This window comes from Gadus chalcogrammus, chromosome 21, assembly GCF_026213295.1.
Source record: "Gadus chalcogrammus isolate NIFS_2021 chromosome 21, NIFS_Gcha_1.0, whole genome shotgun sequence".
NCBI classification, from domain to species: Eukaryota; Metazoa; Chordata; class Actinopteri; order Gadiformes; family Gadidae; genus Gadus; species Gadus chalcogrammus.
Window position 1 is genome coordinate 90,578 of NC_079432.1, and position 27,247 is coordinate 117,824.

A 27,247-nucleotide genomic window follows, 5' to 3' on the forward strand; every position below is an offset into this window, starting at 1 on the left:
TGAGGCTCATGGGAGATGGGCCTCTGCCAAGGGACGACTATTAATACCGGCTAGCTGGTGGGGCCCGCCATGAGGCCCTCCAGGGGCCCACGAGTAGGCCCCTGCTAGCCTGGGCTCTCCTGGTCCCAGACACAGACTGGCTCATGTTGCTTTACCCAGAATCCCCTGGGGCTCCCACCAGGTTTAGACTCCGCCCATTCTCACTTCCTCTGTTGCTGGGGTTGATAAGCCGAGTGGAAACGGTCTTCTCCTGGAAAGTGTGTGTGCCGTCAGCGTCATGGCGTCTCTAAATTGTCCTTGCTGAGGGATGCTTACAGGCAGTCTGTGGACTTTGGGGTTGGACCTCAGAACCCCTTTGGGACCCCACCGAGACCCTAAAGCCCAGACCCTCCCCCCCTGCGTCACAGCAGGACTCCCCAGGTCGGAGACTCACCTGAGCAGACCTCAGGCCCCGCCTCCTCTCTGGACCAGGTGGGTTCCAACCTCTGCTCTGTTCCTCCCGCAGGTGGGCATGAGGTCTGTGAGCTGCGGTGAGGATGACCCCCAGGACCAGAACCCCCGGACCCCCCCGGAACACCTCCCCACAGGGGAGGAGCGGCAGGAGGGGAGGGAGGGGGGGGAGGAGGGGGGAGACCAGGAGGTCTCCAATAAGAGGATGATGAAGAAGGTCGCTCTGGGGAGGAAGGCCAGAGGGAAGAGAACGACGCCAGGAGGAGGAGGAGGAGGAGGAGGGAAGACCGCAGAGTTGCAGCTCTCCAAGATGGACATGCTTCACCTGCTGGGCATCATGGAGGGGGAGGTACAGGTGAGGTGGAGCTCAGGTGTGTCCCAGGTGAGGTGAAGGTGGAGCTGAGGTGGAGCTCTACAGGTGAGCTCAGTGTCATCTCAGTTGGAGCTGCAGGTGTAGCTCTACAGGTGAGCTCAGTGTCTTCTCAGGTGGAGCTCTACAGGTGAGCTCAGTGTCTTCTCAGGTGGAGCTGCAGGTTGAGCTCTACAGGTGAGCTCAGTGTCTTCTCAGGTGGAGCTGCAGGTGGAGCTCTACAGGTGAGCTCAGTGTCTTCTCAGGTGGAGCTGCAGGTGGAGCTCTACAGGTGAGCTCAGTGTCTTCTCAGGTGGAGCTGCAGGTGTAGCTCTTCAGGTGAGCTCAGTGTCATCTCAGTTGGAGCTGCAGGTGTAGCTCTACAGGTGAGCTCAGTGTCTTCTCAGGTGGAGCTGCAGGTGGAGCTCTACAGGTGAGCTCAGTGTCTTCTCAGGTGGAGCTGCAGGTGTAGCTCTTCAGGTGAGCTCAGTGTCTTCTCAGGAGGACGGGTGCAGCTGTAACACATGGAACCATATGCTGACATCATCACATATCAACAAAACATCTTTAATTAAGTCTGTTCCCTGTCTCCACCCACTAAGCTCATGATCCACGTGGTGATGTCACGACGTTAAACATCGATCGAGGGACTATCTTTTGGTATCCATGACGACAGCAGGGCTGTGGCGGAGGCAGAGCAGGCAGCCAGGGTGTTTCCGTTATCGCCACGACGACCTCATCCTCTATTTCCACCGCGCCCGCGAGGGTGTGTTGTTATTTTCCGCTCGCTGTGACCTGCGACGGACGCGACGGCAACACCTCAGCTGGACACACGGCGCTCTGCTGAGTGTACCGCCTCATATAACCCAAGGGTGATTCATAGAGTCACAAAAAAGTTTTAAATGATGGAAATTTGGAGGTGGTCTACACATGTTTAAAAAATATCTTTGATCCAGTTTGACACAAACAATGATATACTTCTTTTTATATTAGTATTTTTTTTTTTTTTTTTATAAATCTCAGAAATAGGCAGACAGATGGTAACCGTCATTAACACACGCGGGAGGATCTATATCCCTCATATCAGTTACAATCTCGATAATCATTTTTGAGCAATATCTCATCTCATCTCATCATCTCATCTCATTTTCTTCCGCTTATCCGGGGTCGGGTCGCGGGGGGAGCAGCTCAAGCAGGGGGCCCCAGACTTCCCTTTCCCGGGCCACATTGACCAACTCTGACGGGGGGATCCCGAGGCGTTCCCAGGCCAGTGTTGAGATATAATCTCTCCACCTAGTCCTGGGTCTTCCCCGAGATCTCCTCCCCACTGGACGTGCCTGAAACACCTCCCAAGGAAGGCGCCCAGTGGGCATCCTTACCAGATGCCCGAACCACCTCAGCTGACTCCTTTCTAAGTAAAGGAGCAGCGGCTCTAATCCGAGTTCCTCACGGATGGCTGAGCTTCTCACCCTATCCCTAAGGGAGACGCCAACCACCCTTCTGAGAAAACTCATCTCGGCCGCTTGTACCCGCGATCTCGTCCTTTCGGTCATCACCCAGCCCTCATGACCATAGGTGAGGATAGGAACGAAAATCGACCGGTAGATCGAGAGCTTTGCCTTGCGGCTCAGCTCTCTTTTCGTCACAACGGTGCGGTAAAGCGAACGCAATACCGCCCCCGCTGCTCCGATTCTCCGGCCAATCTCACGTTCCATAGTACCCTCACTCGCGAACAAGACCCCGAGGTACTTGAACTCCTTCACTTGGGCTAAGGACTCATTTCCTACCCGGAGTAAGCAATCCATCGGTTTCCTGCTAAGAGTCATGGCCTCAGATTTAGCGGTGCTGATCCTCATCCCAGCCGCTTCACACTCGGCCGCCAGCCGATCCAGTGAGTGCTGAAGGTCACAGGCCGATGATCCCATGAGGACCACATCATCCGCAAAAAGCAGTGACGAGATCCTCAGACCACCGAACTGCAACCCCTCCCCACCACGACTACGCCTCGATATCCTGCCCATGTATATCACAAACAGGATTGGTGACAAGGCGCAGCCCTGGCGGAGCCCAGCACCCACCGAGAACGAAACTGACTGGCTGCCGAGGACGCGAACACAGCTCTCGCTTTGGGAGTACAGGGATTGGATGGCCCTGAGGATAGACCCCTTTACCCCATACTCCCGCAGCACCTCCCACAGTTTCTCCCGGGGGACCCGGTCATACGCCTTCTCCAGATCCACAAAACACATGTAGACCGGATGGGCATACTCCCAGGCCCCCTCCAGGATCCTTGCGAGAGTGAAGAGCTGGTCCGTAGTTCCACGTCCGGGGCGAAAACCGCATTGTTCCTCTTCAATCTGAGGTTCGACGATCGGCCGAACCCTCCTTTCCAGTACCTTGGAGTAGACTTTACCAGGGAGGCTGAGAAGTGTGATACCCCGGTAATTGGCACACACTCTCTGGTCCCCCTTTTTGAACAGGGGAACCACCACCCCGGTTTGCCACTCCTTTGGCACTGTACCCGACTCCCACGCGATGTTGAATAGGCGTGTCAACCATGACAGCCCCTCAACACCCAGAGCCTTTAGCATTTCTGGCTGGATCTCATCAATCCCTGGGGCTTTGCCACTGCGGAGATGTTTGACTACCTCAGTGACCTCCACCAGGGAAATTGACGACGAAACACCATCAACCTCGAGCTCTGCCTCCAACATAGAGGGCGTGTTATTCGGGTTCAGGAGTTCCTCAAAGTGTTCCTTCCAACGTCCGACGACCTCCTCAGTTGAGGTCAACAGAGTCCCCTCCTTACTGTACACAGCTTGGACGGTTCCCCGTTTCCCCCTCCTGAGGTGCCGGATAGTCTTCCAGAAACACTTTGGTGCCGACCGAAAGTCCTTCTCCATGGCCTCTCCGAACTTCTCCCACACCCGCTGCTTAGCCTCCGACACGGCAGCAGCTGCAGCCCTTCGGGCCTGTCGGTACCCTGCAACCGAGTCAGGAGTCCTCCAGGATATCATATCCCGGAAGGCCTCCTTCTTCAATCGGACGGCTTCCCTGACCACCGGTGTCCACCACGGTGTCCGAGGGTTACCGCCCCTTGAGGAGCCTAAGACCCTGAGGCCACAGCTAGCCACCGCAGCTTCAGCAATGGAGGCTTTGAACACAGCCCACTCCGGCTCAATGTCCCCAACCTCCACAGGAATGCTAGAAAAACTCCGCCGGAGGTGTGAGTTGAAGATACCTAGGACGGGGGCCTCCTCCAGACGTTCCCAGTTCACCCGCACTACGCGTTTGGGCTTACCAGGTCTATCCGGAAATTTCCCCCATTCCCTGATCCAACTCACAACCAGATGGTGGTCGGTTGACAGTTCCGCCCCTCTCTTTACCCGAGTGTCCAAAACATGCGGCCTCAGATCAGATGACACGATCACAAAATCGATCATTGATCTTCGGCCTAGGGTACTCTGGTACCAGGTACACTTATGAGCACCCTTATGTTCGAACATGGTGTTTGTTATGGATAATCCATGACTAGCACAGAAGTCCAATAACAAACGACCGTTCGGGTTTAGATCAGGGAGGCCGTTCCTCCCCACCACGCCTCTCCAGGTGTCTCCATCGTTGCCCACGTGGGCGTTGAAGTCACCCAGCAGAACTACGGAGTCCCCTACTGGAGCCCCATACAGGACTCCATTCAGGGTCTCCAAGAAGGCCGAGTACTCTGAACTGCTGTTTGGTGCATACGCACAAACAACAGTCAGAGTTTTCCCCCCTACAACCCTTAGGCGCAGGGAGGCGACCCTCTCGTCTACCGGGGTAAACTCCAACACCGCGGCGCTCAGCCGGGGATTTATGAGTATCCCCACACCCGCCCGGCGCCTCACGCCCTTGGCAACTCCGGAGAAGAATAGAGTCCAACCCTTATCCAGGAGTACGGTACCAGAGCTGAGACTGTGCGTGGAGGTAAGCCCCACCAGATCTAACTGATAGCGCTCCACCTCCCTCACAAGCTCTGGTTCCTTTCCCCACAGCGAGGTGACGTTCCACGTCCCCAGAGCTAGCTTCTGCCGCCCGGGTCTGGTCCGTCGAGACCCCTGACCTTCGCTGCCACCCATGTGGCTGCGCACCCGACCCCAACGGGTCTTCCCACAGGTGGTGGGCCCATGAGATGAAGAGAGGGGGGGTGCCACGTAGTTTGTTCGGGCTGTGCCCGACCGGGCTCCGTGGCAAACCCGGCCACCAGGCGCTCGCCATCGAGCCCTCCGTCTGGGCCTAGCTCCAGACGGGGGCCCCGGGCTTCCTCCGGGCCGGGTCACATCTCCTCTTTTTTCGATATTCATTGAGGATTTTTGAACCATTCTTAGTCTGGCCCCTCGCCTGAGACCACTCTGCCATGAGAGACCCTACCAGGAGCACAAGGCTCCAGACAACACAGCCCTCAGGTTCACAGGGACACGCAAACCTCTCCACCACGATAAGGTGACGGTTCCAGGAGAGGTTGAGATTTTTGAGCAATATTAATAATTGATTTGATATAAGAGAAACAGTGCCCTCTGCTGGTAATGGCTTGTAATATACATCAAATATTAAATATACGTTTGTTTCAGGGCACAATTAGGGTGACCAGATGTCCCGCTTTGTGCGGGACGGTCCCGCATTTCCATTACGCGTCCCGCAAATTGAGGCATAAACACGCTGTGTGCGGAGACAGCAGTGAGGGCTGTCATGATCATCAGGGGGCGGGCGGGCTGATGGATCACGTCAATGAAACTGGGACGCGGACGCAGGTTAAGGGCTCGCCCACCGGCGAAAAACAATGCGATCCTAGGCGATCGCCTAGCGCGGCAAATGCGTTGGGGGCGCCTTCTGGGGGCGGCCTTAATTAATTAATGAAATTTAATTAAAGAATCAAAATATTTTTTTTTATCAAACATGCCTCCAAATGGAACGGACAAGGGTGGAGCGGGGGATAACCAGTTAGTGCGGATTGAAACCCGCACTAAGGTCGCAGGGCAACGAGATGAACCCCCCAGGGATTGAAACCCTCATGGGCCCAATATAGTAACGCAACGCAATGGTAAAAGTTATCTAGCATAATCCAACTAAACATTTCCCCCTCATTAACCTTTCTGGCGTGTTGTCAGGCCTGTAAAGCATGTCTGTCCCCCTCCCCAGGCCAGAGAGGACTACATCTCGCTGCTGGAGTCGGACCGCGGCCAGCAGCCGGCGATGCTGGAGGCCCAGTACGGGGCCCCGGGCCCCGTCGCGGCCCTGCAGGCCCTGCAGCGGGACCGCCTGCTGGCCCACGCCCCCGCCCCCGAGGAGGACGTCTACCAGCGGCCCATGGAAGAGGTGCGCTCCGGGGGGGGGGTGGGGGTTCTGGTTCTGGGGGTCCCGGTCCACTTTGGTTGGATGCATCTGAGACGGCGTCAGAACTACAAACTATAAATTATCCAATCCGATTCTGTTTGATTAGCACTGGATTAACGGTCGGGTCTCACAGGGCTTGGCAGGCCAACTATTAATGACATCACAAATAAGAGATCGGATACTTAACTTTAACGACCTGACTGTGAGTTAGTTATCTGAATCATACCCATAACCATAACTCACTAATGTTACTTCTCTGAATCATACCCATTGAGTTAGTTATAGCTCATGAATGTTAGCTAACTGAGTCGTACTCATAACTCTGATCTGAGGTCTGCTCTGAGGTCTGTTGCTCTGGTCTACTCTGAGGTCTGTTGTTCTGGTCTGCTCTGAGGTCTGTTGTTCTGGTCTGCTCTGAGGTCTGTTGTTCTGGTCTGCTCTGCTTTGAGGTCTGCTCTGAGGTCTGTTGTTCTGGTCTGCTCTGAGGTCTGTTGTTCTGGTCTGCTCTGAGGTCTGTTGTTCTGGTCTGCTCTAAGGTCTGTTGTTCTGGTCTGCTCTGAGGTCTGTTGTTCTGGTCTGCTCTGAGGTCTGTTGTTCTGGTCTGCTCTGAGGTCTGTTGTTCTGGTCTGCTCTAAGGTCTGTTGCTCTGGTCTGCTCTGAGGTCTGCTCTGAGGTCTGCTCTGAGGTCTGTTGTTCTGGTCTGCTCTAAGGTCTGTTGTTCTGGTCTGCTCTGAGGTCTGTTGTTCTGGTCTGCTCTGAGGTCTGTTGTTCTGGTCTGCTCTGAGGTCTGTTGTTCTGGTCTGCTCTGAGGTCTGTTGTTCTGGTCTGCTCTGAGGTTTGTTGCTCTGGTCTGCTCTGAGGTCTGCTCTGAGGTCTGTTGTTCTGGTCTGCTCTGAGGTCTGTTGTTCTGGTCTGCTCTGAGGTCTGTTGTTCTGGTCTGCTCTGAGGTTTGTTGCTCTGGTCTGCTCTGAGGTCTGCTCTGAGGTCTGTTGTTCTGGTCTGCTCTGAGGTCTGTTGTTCCGGTCTGCTCTGAGGTCTGCTCTGAGGTCTGTTGTTCTGGTCTGCTCTGAGGTCTGACCTGAGGTCTGCTCTCCGTCCTCAGCTGGACCGTCTGGAGCAGCGCCAGCGGGACTCGTACCGCCGCATGCTGGAGCAGCTGCTGCTGGCGGAGAAGTTCCACCGCCGCACCGTGGGCGACCTGGACCGCGAGAAACAGAAGCACAGCGAGTTCATGACCAAGAGCGACGACTTCACCAACCTGCTGGAGCAGGAGAGGGAGAGGTGAGGGGAGGGAGGGGGGGGGGGGAGGGGGAGGGAGGGGGGGGGGAGAGGGAGAGGTGAGGGGAGGGAGGGGGGGGAGGGGGGGGAGGGAGGGGGGGGGGGGTGGGGGTGGGGAGAGGTGACCCTACAGTGTGGTCCCTGTCCGTCCTCCAGAACATTCCTCTGGGCTGCAGTCACACAGATCCAATCCAGGTGATATCAGGCTTGAATATCTCCCCTCATTCCTACCCCCTCCCTCCTCCCTCCTCCCTCCTCCCTTCTCCCTCCCTCTCTCCCTCACTCCCCCCCCCTCCTCTTTCCTCCCCTCCGTCCCTCCCCCTCCCTCCCTCCCTCCCTCCCCCCCTCCCTCCTCCCTCCCTCCCTCTCTCTCATGCCCAGAACTCCTGAGCGATGAGGTCATGTTGATCATAACCCAGTCAGCCACCCTGTTTGGAGGTCTTCATGTCGTATTGGAGGAAGAAACACAGCTGTTCACATTTCACTGATGACGTTAACTCATCTGAACCTGGCAACTGAATAGATCAATATTTATGTTCAGAGGTGAACTTCTTCTCTGTTCTTCTTTCGATTAGAAAATATGTCTCTAGTTGCTTTATCCATGAAATGTGTTTACTTTAGTTTATAAGTGGTGAGATATTAACTCATAAAGTACAACCGGTTCAGTGTCACGATACACAGAGAGAGATACACACAGATATCTGTGTACAAATATATACATATATCTATACAGGTATATATCATATTTTACTGCATTGTTACATAGATTACACCACTGTTACCCCACACACACACACACACACACACACACACACACACACACACACACACACACACACACACACACACACACACACACACACACACACACACACACACACACACACACACACACACACCATGGTGTTGTGGCGTGTTGTGGTGGTGTTGCGGTGGTGTTGCGGTGGTGTTGTGGTGGTTGCTCAGCAGATCTCTGTTCTGTGAGCCTCGGTCTCTCTGAGGGAACAGTAATAATAATAATATTGGATTGAATTTCTAAAGCGCTTTTCTAGACGCTGAAAGACGCTTTTACAGTGAAGGGGGGACCTCACAAACCACCACCAGTGTGTAGAACCACTGGGGTGATGCACGGCAGCCAATCTGCGCCAGAACGCTCACCACGCACCAGCTGGAGGGAGGGAATTAATGAGTCAGCCAATTATACAGGAGGGTGATTAGGGGGCCAGACTGAATGAGTCTTGTTGGGCCAGGACACCGGGGAAACCCCTACTCTTTGCGATAAGTGTCCTGGGATCTTTTATGACCTCAGTGAGTCAGGACCTCGGTTTTACGTCTCCTCCGAAGGACGGCGCCTTCCGCAGCACAGTGTCCCCGTCACTGCACCGGGGCGTCGAGTGATGTTAAGGCCAGAGGGAAGAGTGCCACCTATTGGCCACCACACGACACCACTTACAGCACCTGGTATTCCCAGGCGGTCTCCCATCCAAGTACTAACCAGGCCCGACCATGCTTAGCCTCCGAGATCAGACGAGATCGGGCGTGTCCATGGTGGTAAGGCTGTCACACAGTAGGCTCTTATGTCCGCTCAGCGTCAGACCCCCGCAGAGCGGAGTTAAACCTCTACCCGGGGGGGCGTGGCGCTACGCATCTGCCTGCTCCCAGCCAATGAGCAGAGAGCTCAGCGGGAAGGAGGGGCTAATGTGTGAAGGCTGCGTTCGCTGACCTGTGGAGAACTAGAGCCTGGTCACAGACCTCGTCCTGTTTATCTACCGAACTGTCAGAGAGTCGGGACAGGTGTGTTCCTTTGTGTTGTGGGTTGCTGCATTATGAATGAACATTTTGAGACTTTGATATGTTTAACATGATGTTTATTTCTTTATGTTGCGGTATTCATCGTAAGACTGGGCAGTTATTTCTCTCCCTCTTTCCGTCTCTCTCTCTCTCTCTCTCTCTCTCTCTCCCTCTCTCCGTCCCTCTCTCTCTCTCTTTGTCTCTCCGTGTCCGTCCGTCCCTCTCTCTCTCTCCCTCTCTCTCTCTCTCTCTCTCTCTCTCTCTCTCTCTCTCTCTCCCTCTCTCTCTCTCTCTCTCCCTCTCTCTCTCTCTCTCTCCCTCTCTCTCTCCGTCTCTCCGTGTCCGTCCATCTCTCTCTCTCTCTCTCTCTCTCTCTCTCTCTCTCTCTCTCTCCCTCACTCTCTCTCTCTCCCTCTCTCTCTCTCTCTCTCCCTCACTCTCTCTCTCTCTCTCTCTCTCCGTCCGTCTCTCTCTCCGTCTCTCCCTCTCTCTCTCTCCGTCCGTCTCTCTCTCTCCGTCTCTCTCCGTCTTTCCGTCTCTCCGTCTCTCTCTCTCCGTCTCTCTCTCTCCGTCTCTCTCTGTCTCCGTCTTTCCGTCTCTCTGTCTCCGTCTCTCCGTCTCTCTCTCTCCGTCTCTCTAACCAGTTTGCCCAGTGAACTCTGTGGTTCCACACGGACCTCCTCCCCGCTGTGCTTCTCCTAGGTGAGTCCGGTGCCTCCGTTCCCTGCGGTGATGCTGTGTCTCTGGTTCTCCGCAGGCTGAAGCGGCTCCTGGAGCAGGAGAAGGCCTACCAGGCCCGGAAGGAGCAGGACCACGCCCAGCGGCTGGAGAAGCTGCGGGCGGAGCTGGTCCGGCTCAAGTCCTTCGCCCTGATGCTGGTGGACGAGCGGCAGCTGCACATGGAGCAGATGGACCAGCGGGGCCAGAAGGTCCGGGACCTGGCCCAGAGGCTGCAGGAGACGGAGCGGCGGCTGGCCTCCGCCGACGCCGCCGCCCTGGAGGACGGCGAGAAGGTGCTGAGGCTGGAGGCGGAGCTGGAGGTCCGATCCGCCCGGTCCTTCGAGGAGCAGGAGGAGCTGACCGTCAAGCTGGCCGACCAGGAGGCCCAGGAACGCCAGCTGAGGCTCAGGATGGCGGGGCTGACGCACAAGACGGAGGAGCTGGAGGAGAGCAACGCGGCGCTGAGGAGGTCGGACGAGGACCTGCGGGAGCTGAGGGAGAAGATCAGCAGAGGGGAGTGCGGGAACGCCTCGCTCCTGGCCGAGCTGGAGACCCTGAGGAAGAGGGTGCTGGAGATGGAGGGCAAGGACGAGGAGATCACCAAGACGGAGAGCCAGTGCCGGGAGCTGAGGAAGAGGCTCCAGGAGGAGACGGACCACAGCAAGGACCTGAGGCTGGAGGTGGAGCGGCTGCAGAAGAGGATGGCCCAGCTGGAGAAGCTGGAGGCAGCCTTCGCCAAGAGCAAGGCGGAGTGTTCTCAGCTCCTCGTCAACCTGGAGAGGGAGAAGGGCGTGATGAAGGACCTGGCCGGGGAGCTGGAGGGGGTGAAGAACCGAGTGAAAGATCTGCAGTCGTGTGAAGCAAAGTTTGAAAAGGCGGAGATGCTCCTGAAGGACGACATGATGAAGCTGAAGTCGTTCACCGTGATCCTGGTAGACGAGAGGAAGAACATGGCTGAGAGGCTTCGGCAGGAGGAGGAGAGGAGTGAGGAACTGAACAAGATGTACAAAGGGGAACAGGGCAAGGTGATGAAGGTCACAGAGAAGTTAATCGAGGAGAGCAAAAAACTCCTCAAGCTCAAGTCGGAGATGGAAGTGAAAGTGACAACGCTGACGGAAGAGAAGGAGGAACTGAAGTGCAGGCTGGCCAGCGAGGACGAGAGATGCAGGGAGCTCAGCTCCAAGGTGGAGAAGATGAGGGTCAGGATGGACGGACTGGAGGGAGGGGAACGAGAGTCGCAGAGGTGGCGCGCCACCAAGGAGAACGACCACCGTCAGGACGAGGACAACCGGGCGAAGGAGCTCACGCTGGAGGTGGAGCGACTGAAGAACCGCCTGAAGCAGCTGGAGGTGGTGGAGGGGGACCTGATGAAGACGGAGGACGAGTACGAGCTCCTGGAGAAGAAGTTCAGGACGGAGCAGGACAAGGCCAACGTCCTGGCCCGGATGCTGGAGGACGTGAGGAGCCAGATCGCCAGGAACAAGGCCGTGGAGAAGGGGGAGGCGGAGAGCCCCGAGGCGGAGCTCCGCCTCCGCTGCCGGAGGGAGGAGGCCAGGAGCCGCGACCTCCAGACGGACGTCCGGGCCCTCAAGGAGAAGATCCACGAGCTGATGAACAAGGAGGACCAGCTGTCCCAGCTGCACGTCGACTTCTCCGTCCTGCAGCGGCGGCTGGCGGAGGAGGAGCAGCGGAGGCGGAGCCTGAGCGGCGAGGTGGTCGGCCTCGCCCGGGAGCTGGAGGCCACGCGGCGCTCCACCCGCGCCCTGAAGCCCGGGATGAACGGGCGGAGGATGGTAGACGTGCCCGTCACCTCCACCGGCGTGCAGACGGACGCCGTGGCGCGTTACACGGCGGCAGACGAGGAGGAGGAGGAGGAGGAGGAGACGCCCGCCGGCTTCATCAGGAACTCGGTGCTGGAGGAGAACCACCTCATGAGCAACCTCCGCCAGCAGGGGCTGAAGCAGCCCGCCGTGCCGGAGTGCTACCCCCCCGCGGCGGCGGCCGAGCCGGGGGCCGCCAGGAGGTCCTGGATCCCCTGGATGAAGAAGAAGGAGGCGGGCGGGCTGCCGGACAAGGCCCCACCCCGGGTCGACGGGGGGCCGCTGTTCCACGGGGCGGAGCTCACCATGTCCCAGAAGGCGGGCCAGCCGCTGCACATCCGCGTGACGCCGGACCCCCGGAACAGCACGGCCACCCTGGAGATCAGCGGCCCGCGGGCCGAGGACTTCTACTCCACCACCACCGTCATCCCCACGCCGGGCCTGCAGAGACCCCGCATCACCATCGTGCCGCGGCCCCCCTCCGGCCCCCCGGGTCCCAGGGCCGCCGGGGACCTGAGCTGCAAGTCTCCGGTCACCATAACGACCGTCTCCAGGGCCTCGTCCCCGGACCGGAGCCCCGGCGCCCGCTCCCCGGTCTCCGTCCTCTCCGTCAGCAGGAAGTCCAACATCACCACCACCGAGGACAACCGGATCCACATCCACCTGGGCCCCGCCGGGCCGCGCCCGGGGGAGGGGCCCGGGGGGGCGGGGCTGAGCGTCCGGACGCTGGGCGTGGCCGAGGGGAGGGAGACCTCCACGGGGACGGTCCTCCGGTCCCCTCGCCAGGCCGGCGCCACGGCGACGGGGAAGATGACGAGCAGCATCACCATCACGCCCATCACCTTGGCAACCTGCCGGCCCACGCAGCCGCCGGTGAGTAACCCCCGTGACCTGTGACCCCCGCTGGGTGACCTGTGACCCCCGCTGTGTGACCTGTGACCCCCGCTGTGTGACCCGTGACCCCCGCTGGGTGACCCGTGACCCCCGCTGGGTGACCTGTGACCCCCGCTGGGTGACCTGTGACCCCCGCTGGGTGACCTGTGACCCCCGCTTGGTTCCTTCTGGTCTCTGATTGGACGGTTCCTCTCCCGGTTGGTAGAGAGGCTCAAGCGCGACTGGGTACCGTTTTTGTTTCTTAGAGCACATTCATCTGAACTGTTTACTGGCAGATGGGTCTGAAGGGTTTCTGATGGTATGAAGGGGCGTGTGTTCCCCATAGAGCAGCTGACCTCTTCCCACTACTCATGTTGACATGCGTTCATGCATGACGTTCAATTATAGTCCATTTTATTCTTATAGCCCTTCATCCCAGGTACAGCCTCAGAGCGCTGAACAGGCCGTGTGTTTATGAACTGTATTGAACGGCCGTTGAGTCCTCGCTGTAGATCAGATGAATGAGTGACTGCCGCTCGCTCCCCTGACAGAGCTTCACCGGGCACACCGTTACCTCATTTACATTTAGGACGCTTTTATTCAAAGTGACTAAGAATAAGTACATTTGTGATAAGAAGGTGAATCTCTGTCGGTACAATAAGGATGTTCATAATACCAAGAGCCAATCACCAACAATCACTAGGTTAACCCGTTCCCCGTACTCAACAGAGATAGCTAGGATAAGCTGCTACATAACTAAGTACTATAGCTCAATACAACACACAATAAGTGCGTACATTAAGGGCCAGGATGTACAACATACAACAAGTCGGAGGGGAGGGGCTTGAGGCCTCTCTGCATAGCCAGCCCTGCTGGGCGGAGCCTAGGAGTTCACCTGCAGAGTCCAGGTGACCTCTGACCAGGTGAGTCTCGGGTCTTGTTCAGCCGGTGAGGGACTCTGCGGTCCTCACATCGGTCAGTGGTCGTCTGAACGCGGTCCTGAGTGGTGAACAGGCCCCGCCCCCAGGCCCTCCCCCTGACCACACCGCCCGTCACCCTCCTGACCGTCCGTCGGTGTCGTGTGTTCAATCCCCAGGCTGGCGCCGCGTCCCGGATCCCGATGTCCAGGGGCCTGAAGACCTCCGCCAAGGCGGGCGCGGCCGTCGCCACGGTAACCAGGATGGAGTCGCGCTCCGAGGGTCAGCTGATGAAGATCGAGCTGAGGAGGTCGGCCGGGTGTGGCCCCGCCTCCTCGTCGGGCGGGAAGAGCTGAGCGTCTCCGTGGCGACGGCGTCTAATCACGCGGACGACAAGATGGCCGCCGGACCCCTCGGGCTAGTGGGCGGGGCTTAGAGCCAACCGCATTTAGAGGAATAAAAACCAGGTTATTTTATGGATATTATTGTTGAATGATGATTTTTATCAATGTTATTTTATTTAGCACGCGAAGCTGTCGACTCATTTGCATGGTTTAAGAGGACTCAAAGCACTGGTTATTCTGAACTACACGTGCCTTGACTGTAATGCCTTCTCGTTGGGGACGGCCAGCTAGAGTATATTTTAATATAACTCACATTTATACCGTGTGTTTATTTATCTGCTGCTTCCGGAGGATTCTAATCACTGAATGATCGTGTATGGAGAGTGTGATGTACACTCTCTCATGTTTCTGTCCATAATAAACAATATTTATCTCTACAGTAACACTTTCTAGGCATTACTTGGATTTCTTCGTTTTTAGAACACCTCAATAAAAGATCAAATATAGCATTCTGTAAGATTAACAATTTCAAATTTTTTAACACACACACACACACACACACACACACACACACACACACACACACACACACACACACACACACACACACACACACACACACACACACACACACACACACACACACACACACACACACACACACACACACACACACACACACTGCCCAACAGGTGTGCAGCCCCCCCCCCCCCCCCCCCCCCCAGAGTCCACTCAGTCTGACTCGGGCCAGGTGAGGCTGCTGAGAGCAGCCACCGGCAGAACACACTCCCACAATATTGTACTGAGAATGTACCTATTCCACTGAATACATATTGTACTGAGAATGTACCTATTCCACTGAATACATATTGTACTGAGAATGTACCTATTCCACTGAATACATATGGTACTGATAATGTACCTATTCTACTCAATACATATTGTACTGAGAATGTACCTATTCCACAGAAGATGTCCTCATTCTACTTTTAGTACATTTTTATTCAAATCTCAAAAGTTTACAAACATTGTACTGTGTTGTCAAAAATGATTCAAAAATAATAAAGGAATATTACTATTTGGTTAAAACAACTAATGATAATGTTATCAAAATCAATGTTTCACCTTATCTAATACATTTCTTTTTTCATTAATTAAAAATATAAAAAAACAATCAGATAAAAGACAGTGAACATTATAGTGTAGCCTTATAGGTTATAATGGGTTATATTTTTAATAGCACAGTGTTAATGGCTTAATGAATTACTCCTTAGATGACAGTGAAGAGTAAGATATGAATACAGGTCTCTCAGACCTCCCATAGTAGAGATTCTAATTCAGGAAACAACATTAGTTGTTTTGGTCGTTTGATTATTTTATTACCAAACAAAGGTCCTAGTCTGTTTGATTGACAGGTGAGATGATCAGGGGGGCAGAGTTGTTACCTCCGTAATGTAATCCTGGGTAGAGGAGTGGATAGAGAGGCTCACTGAAGGTGCAGCCAGTAGCAGAGTAGAGATGAACCCTGGCTTCCACATCATAGAAGGAGAGCAGACCCTCATCATAATCAACAAACACCCCCACCTTCTGGAGCCCAGCTCTCAGAGGGAGACAGACATCAGGGTAATCTCTAAATACCAACACATCCTTGTTGGAGAGAAGAGTCCAGTAACCGTTCTCAGGGGTCCACCTGGACCCACCTTTTCTGTCGATGGACTCTCTGGCCACTCCTAAAGACCAGAGAGTCATGTCTTTAACCTGGACCTCAAAGTAAAATCTCCCTGAGGAGAAGCTCTGCCTCGTGAGAACACCTCCCAACAGTGTAAATCTCTTAGGGTTGTCTGGGAGTCTCTTCCTCACACCTCCATCATGTACTTGTTTCCCATCCTCAGACAGGATAAACCAGGGATGAGCTGTATCAGGATCCAGAGTCACATCTACTTCATACTGCTGGACCCTCTTCAGTTCAGCATCATGCAGCTTCTTCATCTCCATGTTCAGTGTCTCCTCCAGCTGATCCAGGGATCTCCTCAAGGTCCCTACATATGACGGAGGACAGACCTCCACCGTGGTCAAGTCCCTGGTGGGTGGAGGATCCTTCAGGGATCTGAAGGCCTGGAGGAAGTGGAGGTGGTCTTCAGTGTGTGAGAGCTGCTTCACCTCTGAGCTTCTATTGGTCAGATCTTCTATTTCCTGCTCCAGCTCTTTGATGAGGTATTCAGCTTGTTTCACTGTGGATTTCAGTTTCTCCTTAACCATTTGGTAGAGATCATCATGGCACTTTTCAATACGGCGCATCAGAGCAGTGAAGACCTGCACACCATCAGCTATCTCTCTTTCTGCGTCTGCTTTGCTGCGTTTAACTGTGTCTTTAATCTCCTGAATATTCTTTTGTCTCTCCTGGATCCACTGCTTAACTTCAGCCTCCAGCTTCCCCAGCTGGGCCGTCTTCACTTCATATTCCTCCTTTAGAGGTATAACAGGATGTGACTTGTGGTCCGTCTCTGTGCAGAACTGACACACACACATCTGTTCAGTCTTGCAGAAGAGCTCCAGAAGTCGGTCGTGTTTCTTACACATCCTGTCGTCCAGACGGTCCATAGGCTCGACCAGCCGATGTTTCTTCAGGCCTGCGACTCTATGGTGTGGCTCCAGGTGGCTTTGGCAGTAAGAGGTAAGACACACTAGGCAGGACTTCACGGCCTTCAGCTGGGTCCCAGTACAGACGTCACAGGGAACTTCTGCTGGTTCAACACAAGGCTGCTCTTTTACTCGTAGGGACGTTCCTAACCGATCAACCATCTCTGAAAAGAGGATATTGACCCGTAAATCAGGTCTTGTGTTGAAAAGCTCGTTGCAAAAGGGACATTTGTACTCGACTTGTCCATCCCAGAACTTAGTAATACAGGTTCTGCAGAAGTTGTGTCCACATGGTGTGGAAACTGGGCTGCTGAACACATCCAGACAGATGGAACATGAAAAGTTCTCTTCAGACCAGGAGGTGTTAGCAGAGGCCATTCCTAGACACAGACGACAAGGTTTATGTATTGAGCAATACCATTATTATATTTTTAATTCCATAACGGCAGTAGTGTTTTTAACTTCTCTCAGAGTTGTGCTTATTTACTCACCTTGATGTTGTTTCAGTCCGTAAGCGTGTTTCAAAATGCGTTTTATTTTTCTCCTGACCGAGAGAACTGCTTCCACGTCGGGTGCTTTGGTTGATCTGAACCTTAAGTTTCGCTTCCTCTACCTGACGTCCTCTCCCCTCCTCTCCTAACCCCTGGCTCCTCCCTTAACCCCTGGCTCCGCCCACACGACACATGGCTGCACTGCGTTCATGCACTTTGCTAACTCCCTGAACAGGTTCTTCAACCGGTTTGACACCCAGGACTACACCGCCTCCTGTGAAGGCACTGGTAGAACCCCAGCACCCACCCTTCACTCAGGAGGATGTACAGCCACAGCTGGCCAGGTGCATAATTGGGAAGGCACCGGGGCCGGATGGCATCCCGGCAAGGGTGCTAAAGCTCTGTGCCACGGAGCTCTGCCCAGTCTTCCACTCCGTCTTGTTGGATTCATACAGAACAGCTAAAGTTCCCGACCGATGGAAGACCTCAACCATTGCACCAATACCCCCAAAACCCCGCCAGTCAGAGCCCAACCACCTCCGTCCAGTTGCACTCACGCCCATCATAACGAAGTGCATGGAGAAGATAATGCTTCACCTCATCCTGTCAACCGTCGGACCACAGCTGGACCCTCACCAGTTTGCACACAGGCCGAAACGTGGGACGGAGGACGCAGTGGCGTGCCTCCTCCACTCCCTCCTCCACCCTCTCCAGACACCAAACCACTTAGCATCAGTCCTGTGCGTCGACACCACCTCTGCATTCAACACTATCCAGCGGCACCAGGTCATCGAGACGCTCAAACATCTGGACATTATTCCACTCCACACTCACTGGATATACAATATCCTCAGCAACAGACCGCATGCAGTGAAAGTAGGTACAGCAACATCATCAACCCTCATCACCAACACCGGAGCACCTCAGGGCTGCGTCCTCAGTCCATTTCTGTGTACCCTCTACACACATGACTGCAGCAGCCAAGCCCCCATCACCAGGTACTATAAAGATGCAGACGACACGGCCATAATAGGTCTACTCAGTGACAACAATTCCACCACAGAATACCAACAGTCAACCACACAGTTTACACAGTGGTGCACAGACAACTATCTCCAGTTAAACAATGACAAAACAAAGGAAAAGGTCATACACACAGCCAACACACCTCCTACATTCAATCACACATTCATCAGAGGACAACCAGTTGAACTAGTCAACAGTTTCAAATACCTAGGGCTCACCATAGATAACAAACTCAACTCCAACCAACATGTCATTAACCCTATCCACGGCTTTATGTCATACGCAAACTGAGATCACTGTCTGTGGCCCCCCTACCCCTCTTACTCCTCTACAGAAGCATCATCCAACCCATCCTGGAGTACTGTTCCCCCTGCTGCTTCACCCTGCTCACTGTCACCAGCAAAAACAGACTCCTCAAAACCCCACACATAGCATCCAAGATAATCACCCTCCCCACCCCCAGCCTGTCAGAGGCAAATGAGCTCGCTGTAGCACCCCTGGCACGTGTAATAGTCAGCGTCCCTGACCATTCCCTTAGCCAATTCTTCCAATTACTCCCATCTGGCCGCAGATATAGAGTAATGAACTGGAGAAAAGCCCCCAAAAAAAAAGTTTAGTCCCCTCAGCTATCATAGCAGTGAACAAAGATATGTAGATTTTTCATCACTGTATATGGTTCATGTTTATTTCTGTCTACATGTTTTTCTGTGGAATTTGTGGGAAGAGGGTTTATCTGTTGTATATGTGGGGAAATAATTTATTTGATATCTTATAGTGTTGCTACACTGTGTTCTGTCTCTTCAAATGTATGCTGCCCTGAAACCAACTTGACTTGACTGTGTGAGAACAATTATCCCCTTGGGGACAATAAAGAACCTAACTTACTAAATGACTACCTGTGTTGGCCTCTTCAAATGCGTTGATACGTGTTCTCTTCTTTCTGGAGTTAAAAGAGAGCAGGTGCTAAACAAACCACGTCCTGCTACACGGTCCAACACCCCCATCTAGTGGCCGTTTGGCGCCACTGGTCCTCACTCTCTCAACACACCTGTCTGCATTCTGCAATCGCCTTTCCCTCCTTCAGCCGGGGTCTCCATTCAGCCGGCGCCAGTTCTTCGTTTACTACACCTCAGTAAGTATCGGTCGGACCGGTCCTACCAGCGTTAAACTAAATCCAGTCCGTTTTCCCTGTCCTCCAGTAGGCCTAACCCTTTTCCCTCTTCTGCAGTTCTCCGTCCGTCACCCTGTTTACCCGTTGCCGAATCCTCGCCTGCCTGACTACACGCCTACCGCCGAGCCCCCACCTGTCTCACTGCCCGTCTGTTACTGAACCCTCGCCTGCCTGACCACCGCTTGCCTAGCCCCGGCTTGTCGTTACCCCTTGTTCCAATAAACCCCCTTTCCCATCCTTTCCACCCCGTCTCTGCCTCCCTGTCAAGCGTTTGGGTCCTCTCGTCCTGTCCCCATAACAACAACAAGAGACATTGTGGTGGTTAAGTGGTGACGACTGGAACTTGGATGCATCGGTGTTGATCGACCCGGTGCTTCCTCAAATACTTTCAACCCTGATCCGATTATCAACAAACACAGAAAGAGAGCAAAAACCTGTTTATTTGGCGCTACGCTGCTGGAGGAGCTCTCCCAGATGTGCACGCCCACAATAACATGAAAGAGGAAGAGGGAGTTATTGAATAATTAATTGTCTCGTCCAAAGTAACATTCTAACAGTTGACGAGGTTTAAACCCCGGATTCAGTTTCTTCTTCTTCTTGGGGTTTTACGGCGGAGGGCATCCACAACTTGGTGCATTACCGCCCTCTTCTGATCCAGTTAATGAATCAAAACAAAAATATCCAAACACTCACTCATTCACACCTTCTTTCGACTCTATATCCTATCATATAACCCTGTATCTCACAAAAAGCCAAACAATACTTTTATACAATTCCTCTTCACTAATCTTAAAATATTTTCCAAAGTATACTCCTGCATACCCAATTCTCTCAATTGATTTTTCATACTTTCCCTCTCCATCCCATAACCACTACAGTTCATTAAAACATGTTCCACTGTCTCCTCTACCTGGCACCCCTCACATAATCCAGTGGGGTGTTTTCCTATCAAATTCATTGTTTTATTTAGTGCACTGTGCCCCAACCTTAACCTTATCAAAATGTGTTCATCCTTCCTCTGACCACTATACCTTATTTTAACATTAACACTTTTTTGAATATTATATAAATATCTCCCTTTCTCCTCACTGTCCCATTTTTCTTGCCACATTTTGTTAACTTTTCCCCATATCAGGCTTTTAACTTCTGCCTTACTTAAACTGATATTCATTTCTACTTTTTCCTTCTCCAATGCCTTCTTCGCCATCTTATCGGCATTCTCATTTCCCTTCACCCCTACATGAGCTGGAACCCATAAAAAATGTATTTGCCTCCCCTGCTGAACGATTCTCGTAATCGACTGTAGAACTTCATATAACAAACCTTGGCGACTACTTGAGTAAAACGACCGCATACTTGCCAAAACTGATGCTGAATCTGTACAGATCACAATTTTTCCAACTGAACTTGATTCCACCCATTTTAAAGCGACCAGCACCCCCAACATCTCCACTGTATACACGCTTAAATTATCTGATGTTCTTCCATTAACCTCTATTCTTTTTGATGGAACAGCTACTCCAAACCCTGTCACTCCTGTCTCAGGTTGTTTGGCCCCATCGGTAAAAACATGAACATACTCACTGTACTCTATAAGAAGATGAATATTAAAAACACTAGCCAGGTCTATCTGTTCTCTCTCTCTCTTCTTTATATCCAACACACACCAGTCCACCTCTGGCCACACCATCCTCCATGGCGGCATTATTGGATATACCACTGTTGGACTAAGCTTCAATTCACCCACACCAAACTCTTTCGCTATATCATTCCCCACCCGACCAAAAGGATTCCTCTCACACTTCCCATAAACCCAGCACTCTTTCAACACTCCTTTTGTGGGGTGAGACTCACTGTGCCCTCGCAGTTTAGCCCAATAGTTCCCCATCAATTGTTTCCTTCTCAACTCCAGTGACATGTCCCCCATTTCTACCTGCAGAGCAGGCACTGGTGATGGTTTAAAGCCCCGCTGCATACCCTTAATGCCTTGGCCTGGATCACGTCCAGCTGTCTCAAGAGAGACACTGTGGCTGACCCATACACTACACACCCATCATCAAACACAGATCTAATCATAGCTACATATATAGTCTTTAAAGCTGAACAGCTCGCTCCCCAATCCCTACCAGTCAAACATCTCATCACATTTATTACCTTTTTGCATTTATCCTCCATCTTCCTAATATGGTCTGCCCAAAAATAACTCCCAAATATTTAAATGATCCAACTCTTTCCAACTCTTTCCCATACATCCTCAATTTCATCCCATCCTCAATTCTTTTCCTTACAGTTTGAGTTTTCTCTACTGAAAATCTGCACCCCAGTCCAATCCCCACTCTGTCACCCCATCAATTACTGACTGGACTTTACTAATAATATGCATCACATTTCCTCCCCTTTTCCACAAAGCCCCATCGTCTGCTAACAGTGAACTTCCTATATCCTCTGGAACCTTTGAAAAAACATCATTTATCATGATTATAAACAATAAAGGACTAATTACACTTCCTTGGGGAGTGCCATTCCCCACCAGATACTTATTAGACATTTCAGACCCAATCCGGACTTGTATTTTTCTGTCAAACAAAAAATTCTTTATCCAGTTAAAACCCTTCCACCTACTCCCATCTTGTACAACTTAATTAACAAACCTTCCTTCCACATCATGTCATATGCTTTTTCGATATCAAAAAACACTATCACTACTGACTCTGTGTTTGCCTGTGCTTTCCGTATCTCATTTTCAAGCCTTACCACTGCATCTGAATTACCAGTCAAAACCTCCCAGTTACTGATCTCTGCCAAACTTACTGACGCCAACGTCAGATCCAACACGGACTCATTACTTGTTCTTATATCCATCCTTGTCCCCCTCCCATCATTCAAACAAACAAGATTCTTGTCCTCCATTAACTCTTCAATCACTTTTCCATTCGTGTCTGTGTGATTCCCTCCCCACATTGTGTTATGAGCATTGAAGTCTGCACACCATATTATCTTGTGTCTTTCTATACCTTTAATCCTAACTAGCTCTAACCTTTGACATGGATTATAGTAATTAACACCAACAAACTCCTCTCCCCCCTCCCATACCTCCACCACTCTACACTCTTGTTCCGTTCCTATTTCTAATACCCTGTATGATATACCTCGCTTAATAAATGTTACCCACCCTCCACCAGCCCCTTCACCTTCACTCCTGTCTCTTCTTATTCCTACATATCCATAAATAACTCAATCTAACACTGGTTTCAAAAACGTTTCTTGAATGCGTATTACTTGTGGTTTTTCTTTCATTTCTCTGAAAACATATTTAACCTCCCGGCCATTTGCCTCCCAGCTCCTAGCATTCCACTGTAGGGTTCTCACCATGGTTATGATGTCTTCTCACCGGCTCCTGACTACTCTGTGTATTTATCTCGGCTACCAAAGCCTCCCATTTTAACCCTTCCATCCCCAAATAACCTTTGGCTGCCTTAGCCATCGTCTGTATGCTCGTTGTCTTTGATGTGGAGTCTCTAGTGGAGTTCATCACTGCTGCCACAAACATCCCCACCTGCTTCTCATCTCCCCACACTTTGTTCCATCGTGCTGCTCTCCCACCGACTCCCTTGTCACTTCCCTTCCGCCCCCCAGGCTGCTACCATTCCCTGACTCTTAGCACCTTGCCTCTGTTTTACCGCCTTCACTGCTCCTGCATAGGTCCCTTTGTCCAACACTTTAACCTTCTGAACTGCAACTTCCTCTTTCATTATTTCACAGCCTCCAAAGTGACGACATGTTCACCCCCACAACTACAACACTTTAACTTGGCCCCCTCACACTTCCCATACTCATGATCCCCTGAGCATTTCACACACCTCCTCATTTCCTTACAGATTTTAGAAATGTGCCCAAATCTTTGACACTGAAAGCACCTCATTGTGGTGTGACCACGCCCTAAACGGCTGGTTTAACCTGTGAGCACTGATTACTCATTGAGCAACAGGTGTGTCCCTCACCAAGCCCCAGAGTCCAATCAGACTCAGCAGGTGAGGCTGCTTCAACCAGCCGTCCTCCACACACACTCCCACGCTGACATGTGCTGAACAATATTTGACTAAACAAATCAACATATGCTTACCGTTGCAGTTTGAACACACATCATTGTGATGCGTAACAATGATAAACACAATCCTGGATGAGCTAGAAAGGAGAGGAGAGATAGGAGAGAGGAGGAAGAGAAGAGAGAGGAAGGAGAGAGGAGAGACTAAGAGGAGAGGATGGAGAGGAGAGCTGACAAGACAAAGTCACGGTACTCACACACATTGGGGGAATCTTTACGTATAGTCACTGTGAGCTTTGTATCGGTGTGTTACACTTGCTGGGTTGTTGTAAGGTGGACATTAAAAGTAATTTACTGGCTCATCAGCTCCAAACGTGTGCAGTTATTATGGGATTTTAATCTTTCCTTGAATCCCATCATGTGTAAAAGGGTTTTTTATGCAACATAGTTGTTTTTGTTTTATCCCAATGATAAAGTACCTATTCTATTGAATACACATTTTACTGAGATTGTACCTATTCCTCTGAGAATGCACCTTTTCCACTGAATACATATTGTGCTGAGAATGTACCTATTCAACTGAATACATATTGTACTGAGAATGTACCTATTCCACTGAATACATATTGTACTGAGAAAGTACAATATGTATTCAGTGGAATAGGTACAAAGGATGTACCCATTCTACTGAAAATGTACCTATTCCACTGAGTACATACTGAGTTTGTACCTATTCCACTGAGTACATACTGAGAATGTACCTATTCCACTGAATATATATTGAACTGAGAATGTACCTATTCCACTGAATATATATTGTACTGAGAATGTACCTATTCCACTGAATATATATATTGTACTGAGAATGTACCTATTCCACTGAATACATATTGTACTGAGAATGTACCTATTCCACTGAATATATATTGTACTGAGAATGTAACTATCACACAGAAGATGTCCCCATTCTACTTTTAGTACATTTTTATTCAAATCTCAAAAGTTTACAAACATTGTATTGTGTTGTCAAACATGATACATGAGTTTATTGTTTATCTTATATGGTATATAATTTAATATTGTGTTTCTTTCTGTAAGCTACTGGACAATCAATTTCCTTGAGGGAGTCATCCCAAAAGGATCAATAAAGCCTAATCTAATCTAATCTAATGATTCGAAAAATAATAAACGAATATTACTATTTGGTTGAATCAACTAATGATAATGTTATCAAAATCAATGTTTCACCTTATCTAATACATTTATTTTTTCATTAATTAAAAATATAAAAAAACATTCAGATAAAAGACATTGAACATTATAGTGTAGTAGGTTATAATGGGTTACATTTTTTATAGTACAGTGTTAGTGGCTTAATGAATTACTCCTTAGATGACAGTGAAAAGCAAGATAAGAATAAATTTCTCTGAGACCTCACATAGTAGAGATTCTAATTCAGGAAACAACATTAGTTGTTTTGGTTGTTTGATTATTTTATCACCAAACAAAGGTCCTAGTCTGTTTGATTGACAGGTGAGATGATCAGGGGGGCAGAGTTGTTACCTTTATAATCACGGGGACCTGGTTCGAGGATTGGATAGAGAGGCTCACTGAAGATGCAGCCAGTAGCAGAGTAGAGATGCACCCTGGCTTCCACATCATAGAAGGAGACCAGACCCTCATCATAATCAACAAACACCCCCACCTTCTGGAGCTCAGCTCTCAGAGGGACACGGACAGCAGGGATATCAATAAATACCAACCCATTCTTGTAGTAGTGAAGAGTCCAGCAACCCGTCTCAGGGGTCCGATCTGTCAGACCTTTTCTGTCGATGGACTCTCTGACCACTCCTAAACGCCATCCAGTCTTGTCTTTAACCTGGACCTCAAAGTAAAATCTCCCTGAGGAGAACTTCTGCCTCATGAGAACCCCTCCCCACCGTGTAAATCTCTTAGGATTGTCTGGGAGTCTCTTCTCTACACCTCCATCATGTACTTGTTTCCCATCCTCAGACAGGATGAACCTGGGAATTAGCTGTATCAGGATCCAGAGTCACATCTACTTCATACTGCTGGACCCTCTTCAGTTCAGCATCACGCAGCTTCTTCATCTCCATGTTCAGTGTCTCCTCCAGCTGATCCAGGGATCTCCTCAAGGTCCCTACGTATGACGGAGGACGGACCTCCACCGTGGTCCAGTCCCTGGTGGGTGGAGGATCCTTCAGGGATCTGAAGGCCTGGAGGAAGTGGAGGTGGTCTTCAGTGTGTGAGAGCTGCTTCACCTCTGAGCTTCTATTGGTCAGATCTTCTATTTTCTGCTCCAGCTCTTTGATGAGGTCTTCAGCTTGTTTCTCTGTGGATTTCAGTTTCTCTTTCACCATTTGGTTGAGATCATCCTGGCACTTTTCAATGCGGCGCATCAGAGCAGTGAGGACCTGCACACCATCAGCTATCTCTCTGTCTGCGTCTGCTTTGCTGCGTTTAACTGTGTCTTTAATCTTCTGAATATTTTTTTGTCTCTCCTGGATCAACTGCTTAACTTCAGCCTCTATCTTCCCCAGCTGGGCCGTCTTCACTTCATATTCCTCCTTGAGAGGTACAACAGGATGGGACTTGTGGTCTGTCTCTGTGCAGAACTGACACACACACACCTGTTCAGTCTTGCAGAAGAGCTCCAGAAGTCGGTCGTGTTTCTTACACATCCTGTCGTCCAGACGGTCCATAGGCTCGACCAGCCGATGTTTCTTCAGGCCTGCGACTCTATGGTGTGGCTCCAGGTGGGTTTGGCAGTAAGAGATAAGACACACTAGGCAGGACTTCACGGCCTTCAGCTGGGTCCCTGTACAGACGTCACAGGGAACGTCTGCTGGTTCAACACAAGGCTGCTCTTTTACTCGTAGGGACGTTCCAAACCGATCAACCATCTCTGAAATTAGGATATTGACCCGTAAATCAGGTCTTGTGTTGAAAAGCTCGTTGCAAACGGGACATTTGTACTGGACTTGTTCATCCCAGAACTTAGTAATGCAGGTTCTGCAAAAGTTGTGTCCACATGGTGTGGAAACTGGGCTGCTGAACACATCCAGACAGATGGAACATGAAAAGTACTCTTCAGACCAGGAAGTGTTAGCAGAGGCCATTCCTAGACACAGACGACAAGGTTTATGTATTGAGCAATACCATTATTCTTGTCATTCCATAATGGGAAGAGAGGTCTGAACGTTGTGCTGTTTTACTCACCTTGTTGTTGTTCCTTTCTGCCAGACAATCTGTTCCGAAATGGGTCTTATTTTTCTCCCGAACGAGAATACTGCTTCCACGTCAGGTGGGTTTGGTTTCTCTGAACGTTTTGTTTCCTCAACATGACGTCCTCTCCTCTCCTCCCCTAACTCCTGGCTCCTCCCCTAACACCTGGCTCCTCCCCTAACTCCTGGCTCCGCCCCCACGGACAAAGTTCACTGACATACCGCTTCAACTTTCCCACTGTGACCTCGGCTGAATTCATGCACTGCGTGAGGTTCTTCAAATGCCTTGATGTATGTTCTCCTCTTCTGTGTTGACCTAAATGAGACCCTGAGGAACACGTCATACATTGTGTTGATTTAGTGGTGAATTGCGACTGTGACCGGGATTCATCAGTGTTGATCTATCTGGGTTCCCGTGGCTTCCCCGAATACTTTTTATCCAACCCCGATCAAATTAAACAGAAACAGACAGAAACAAACAGAGAGCAAAGTGAGAGTGTGTGTGTGTGTGTGTGTGTGTGTGTGTGTGTGTGTGTGTGTGTGTGTGTGTGTGGTTTAACAGTCTGTGAAATAAACCAGTCCACGGAGTGTGTTAAGATATTCTACAAACTTTTGTAGTTTCACTTCGAGAGTTGGCGTGACCCTTGACAACGGGCCGAATAGATTATGAAACTGAGCCCCACCCGTCATGGCCACAGGCTGATAGCAACCAAACCT

At 51.3% G+C, this 27,247-nt stretch overlaps 2 protein-coding genes, 1 non-coding gene and 1 pseudogene across 4 annotated transcripts; 1 reads left to right on the forward strand and 3 right to left on the reverse strand.

The window, feature by feature from the left end:
* The first annotated feature begins 640 nt into the window (after positions 1-640).
* On the forward strand, positions 641-14,537 carry LOC130374083 (filamin-A-interacting protein 1). 2 transcript variants are annotated; one of them, XM_056580656.1, is made up of 5 exons: positions 641-805; positions 5,975-6,151; positions 7,272-7,450; positions 9,996-12,651; positions 13,748-14,537. In XM_056580656.1, exons 1-5 carry the CDS (start codon positions 656-658, stop codon positions 13,922-13,924), a joined length of 3,339 nt encoding a protein of 1,112 aa, XP_056436631.1. In that variant the 5' UTR covers positions 641-655; the 3' UTR covers positions 13,925-14,537. The 2 variants fall into 2 exon arrangements, with proteins under 2 accessions (XP_056436631.1, XP_056436632.1); XM_056580657.1 differs by lacking the exons at positions 641-805; positions 5,975-6,151; positions 7,272-7,450 and adding an exon at positions 7,846-7,990.
* LOC130375122 (5S ribosomal RNA) lies at positions 8,894-9,012 on the reverse strand. The gene has a single exon (XR_008893795.1). It is a non-coding gene; the product is annotated as a 5S ribosomal RNA (ribosomal RNA).
* Positions 14,538-15,041: 504 nt separating the features above from the next.
* LOC130374088 (E3 ubiquitin-protein ligase TRIM39-like) lies at positions 15,042-17,218 on the reverse strand. The gene is made up of 2 exons (XM_056580663.1): positions 17,044-17,218; positions 15,042-16,932 (listed from the first exon to the last, which is right to left on the reverse strand). Exon 2 carries the CDS (start codon positions 16,928-16,930, stop codon positions 15,308-15,310), a length of 1,623 nt encoding a protein of 540 aa, XP_056436638.1. The 5' UTR covers positions 16,931-16,932; positions 17,044-17,218; the 3' UTR covers positions 15,042-15,307.
* A 7,385-nt stretch (positions 17,219-24,603) lies between these two features.
* Positions 24,604-26,620, reverse strand: LOC130374086 (E3 ubiquitin-protein ligase TRIM39-like; annotated as a pseudogene).
* Between the last annotated feature and the right edge of the window lie 627 nt (positions 26,621-27,247).

What these genes read in the sequence shown, in the direction of transcription:
- LOC130374088 (XM_056580663.1), bottom strand. Translation starts at nt 16,930, where the DNA reads ATGGCCTCTGCTAACACCTCCTGGTCTGAAGAGAACTTTTCATGTTCC.
- LOC130374083 (XM_056580656.1), top strand. Translation starts at nt 656, where the DNA reads ATGATGAAGAAGGTCGCTCTGGGGAGGAAGGCCAGAGGGAAGAGAACG. An exon ending in ACCAGCGGCCCATGGAAGAG is followed by an intron (nt 6,152 to 7,271) that starts GTGCGCTCCGGG and finishes CTCCGTCCTCAG; the next exon opens with CTGGACCGTCTGGAGCAGCG. An exon ending in CTGGAGCAGGAGAGGGAGAG is followed by an intron (nt 7,451 to 9,995) that starts GTGAGGGGAGGG and finishes GGTTCTCCGCAG; the next exon opens with GCTGAAGCGGCTCCTGGAGC.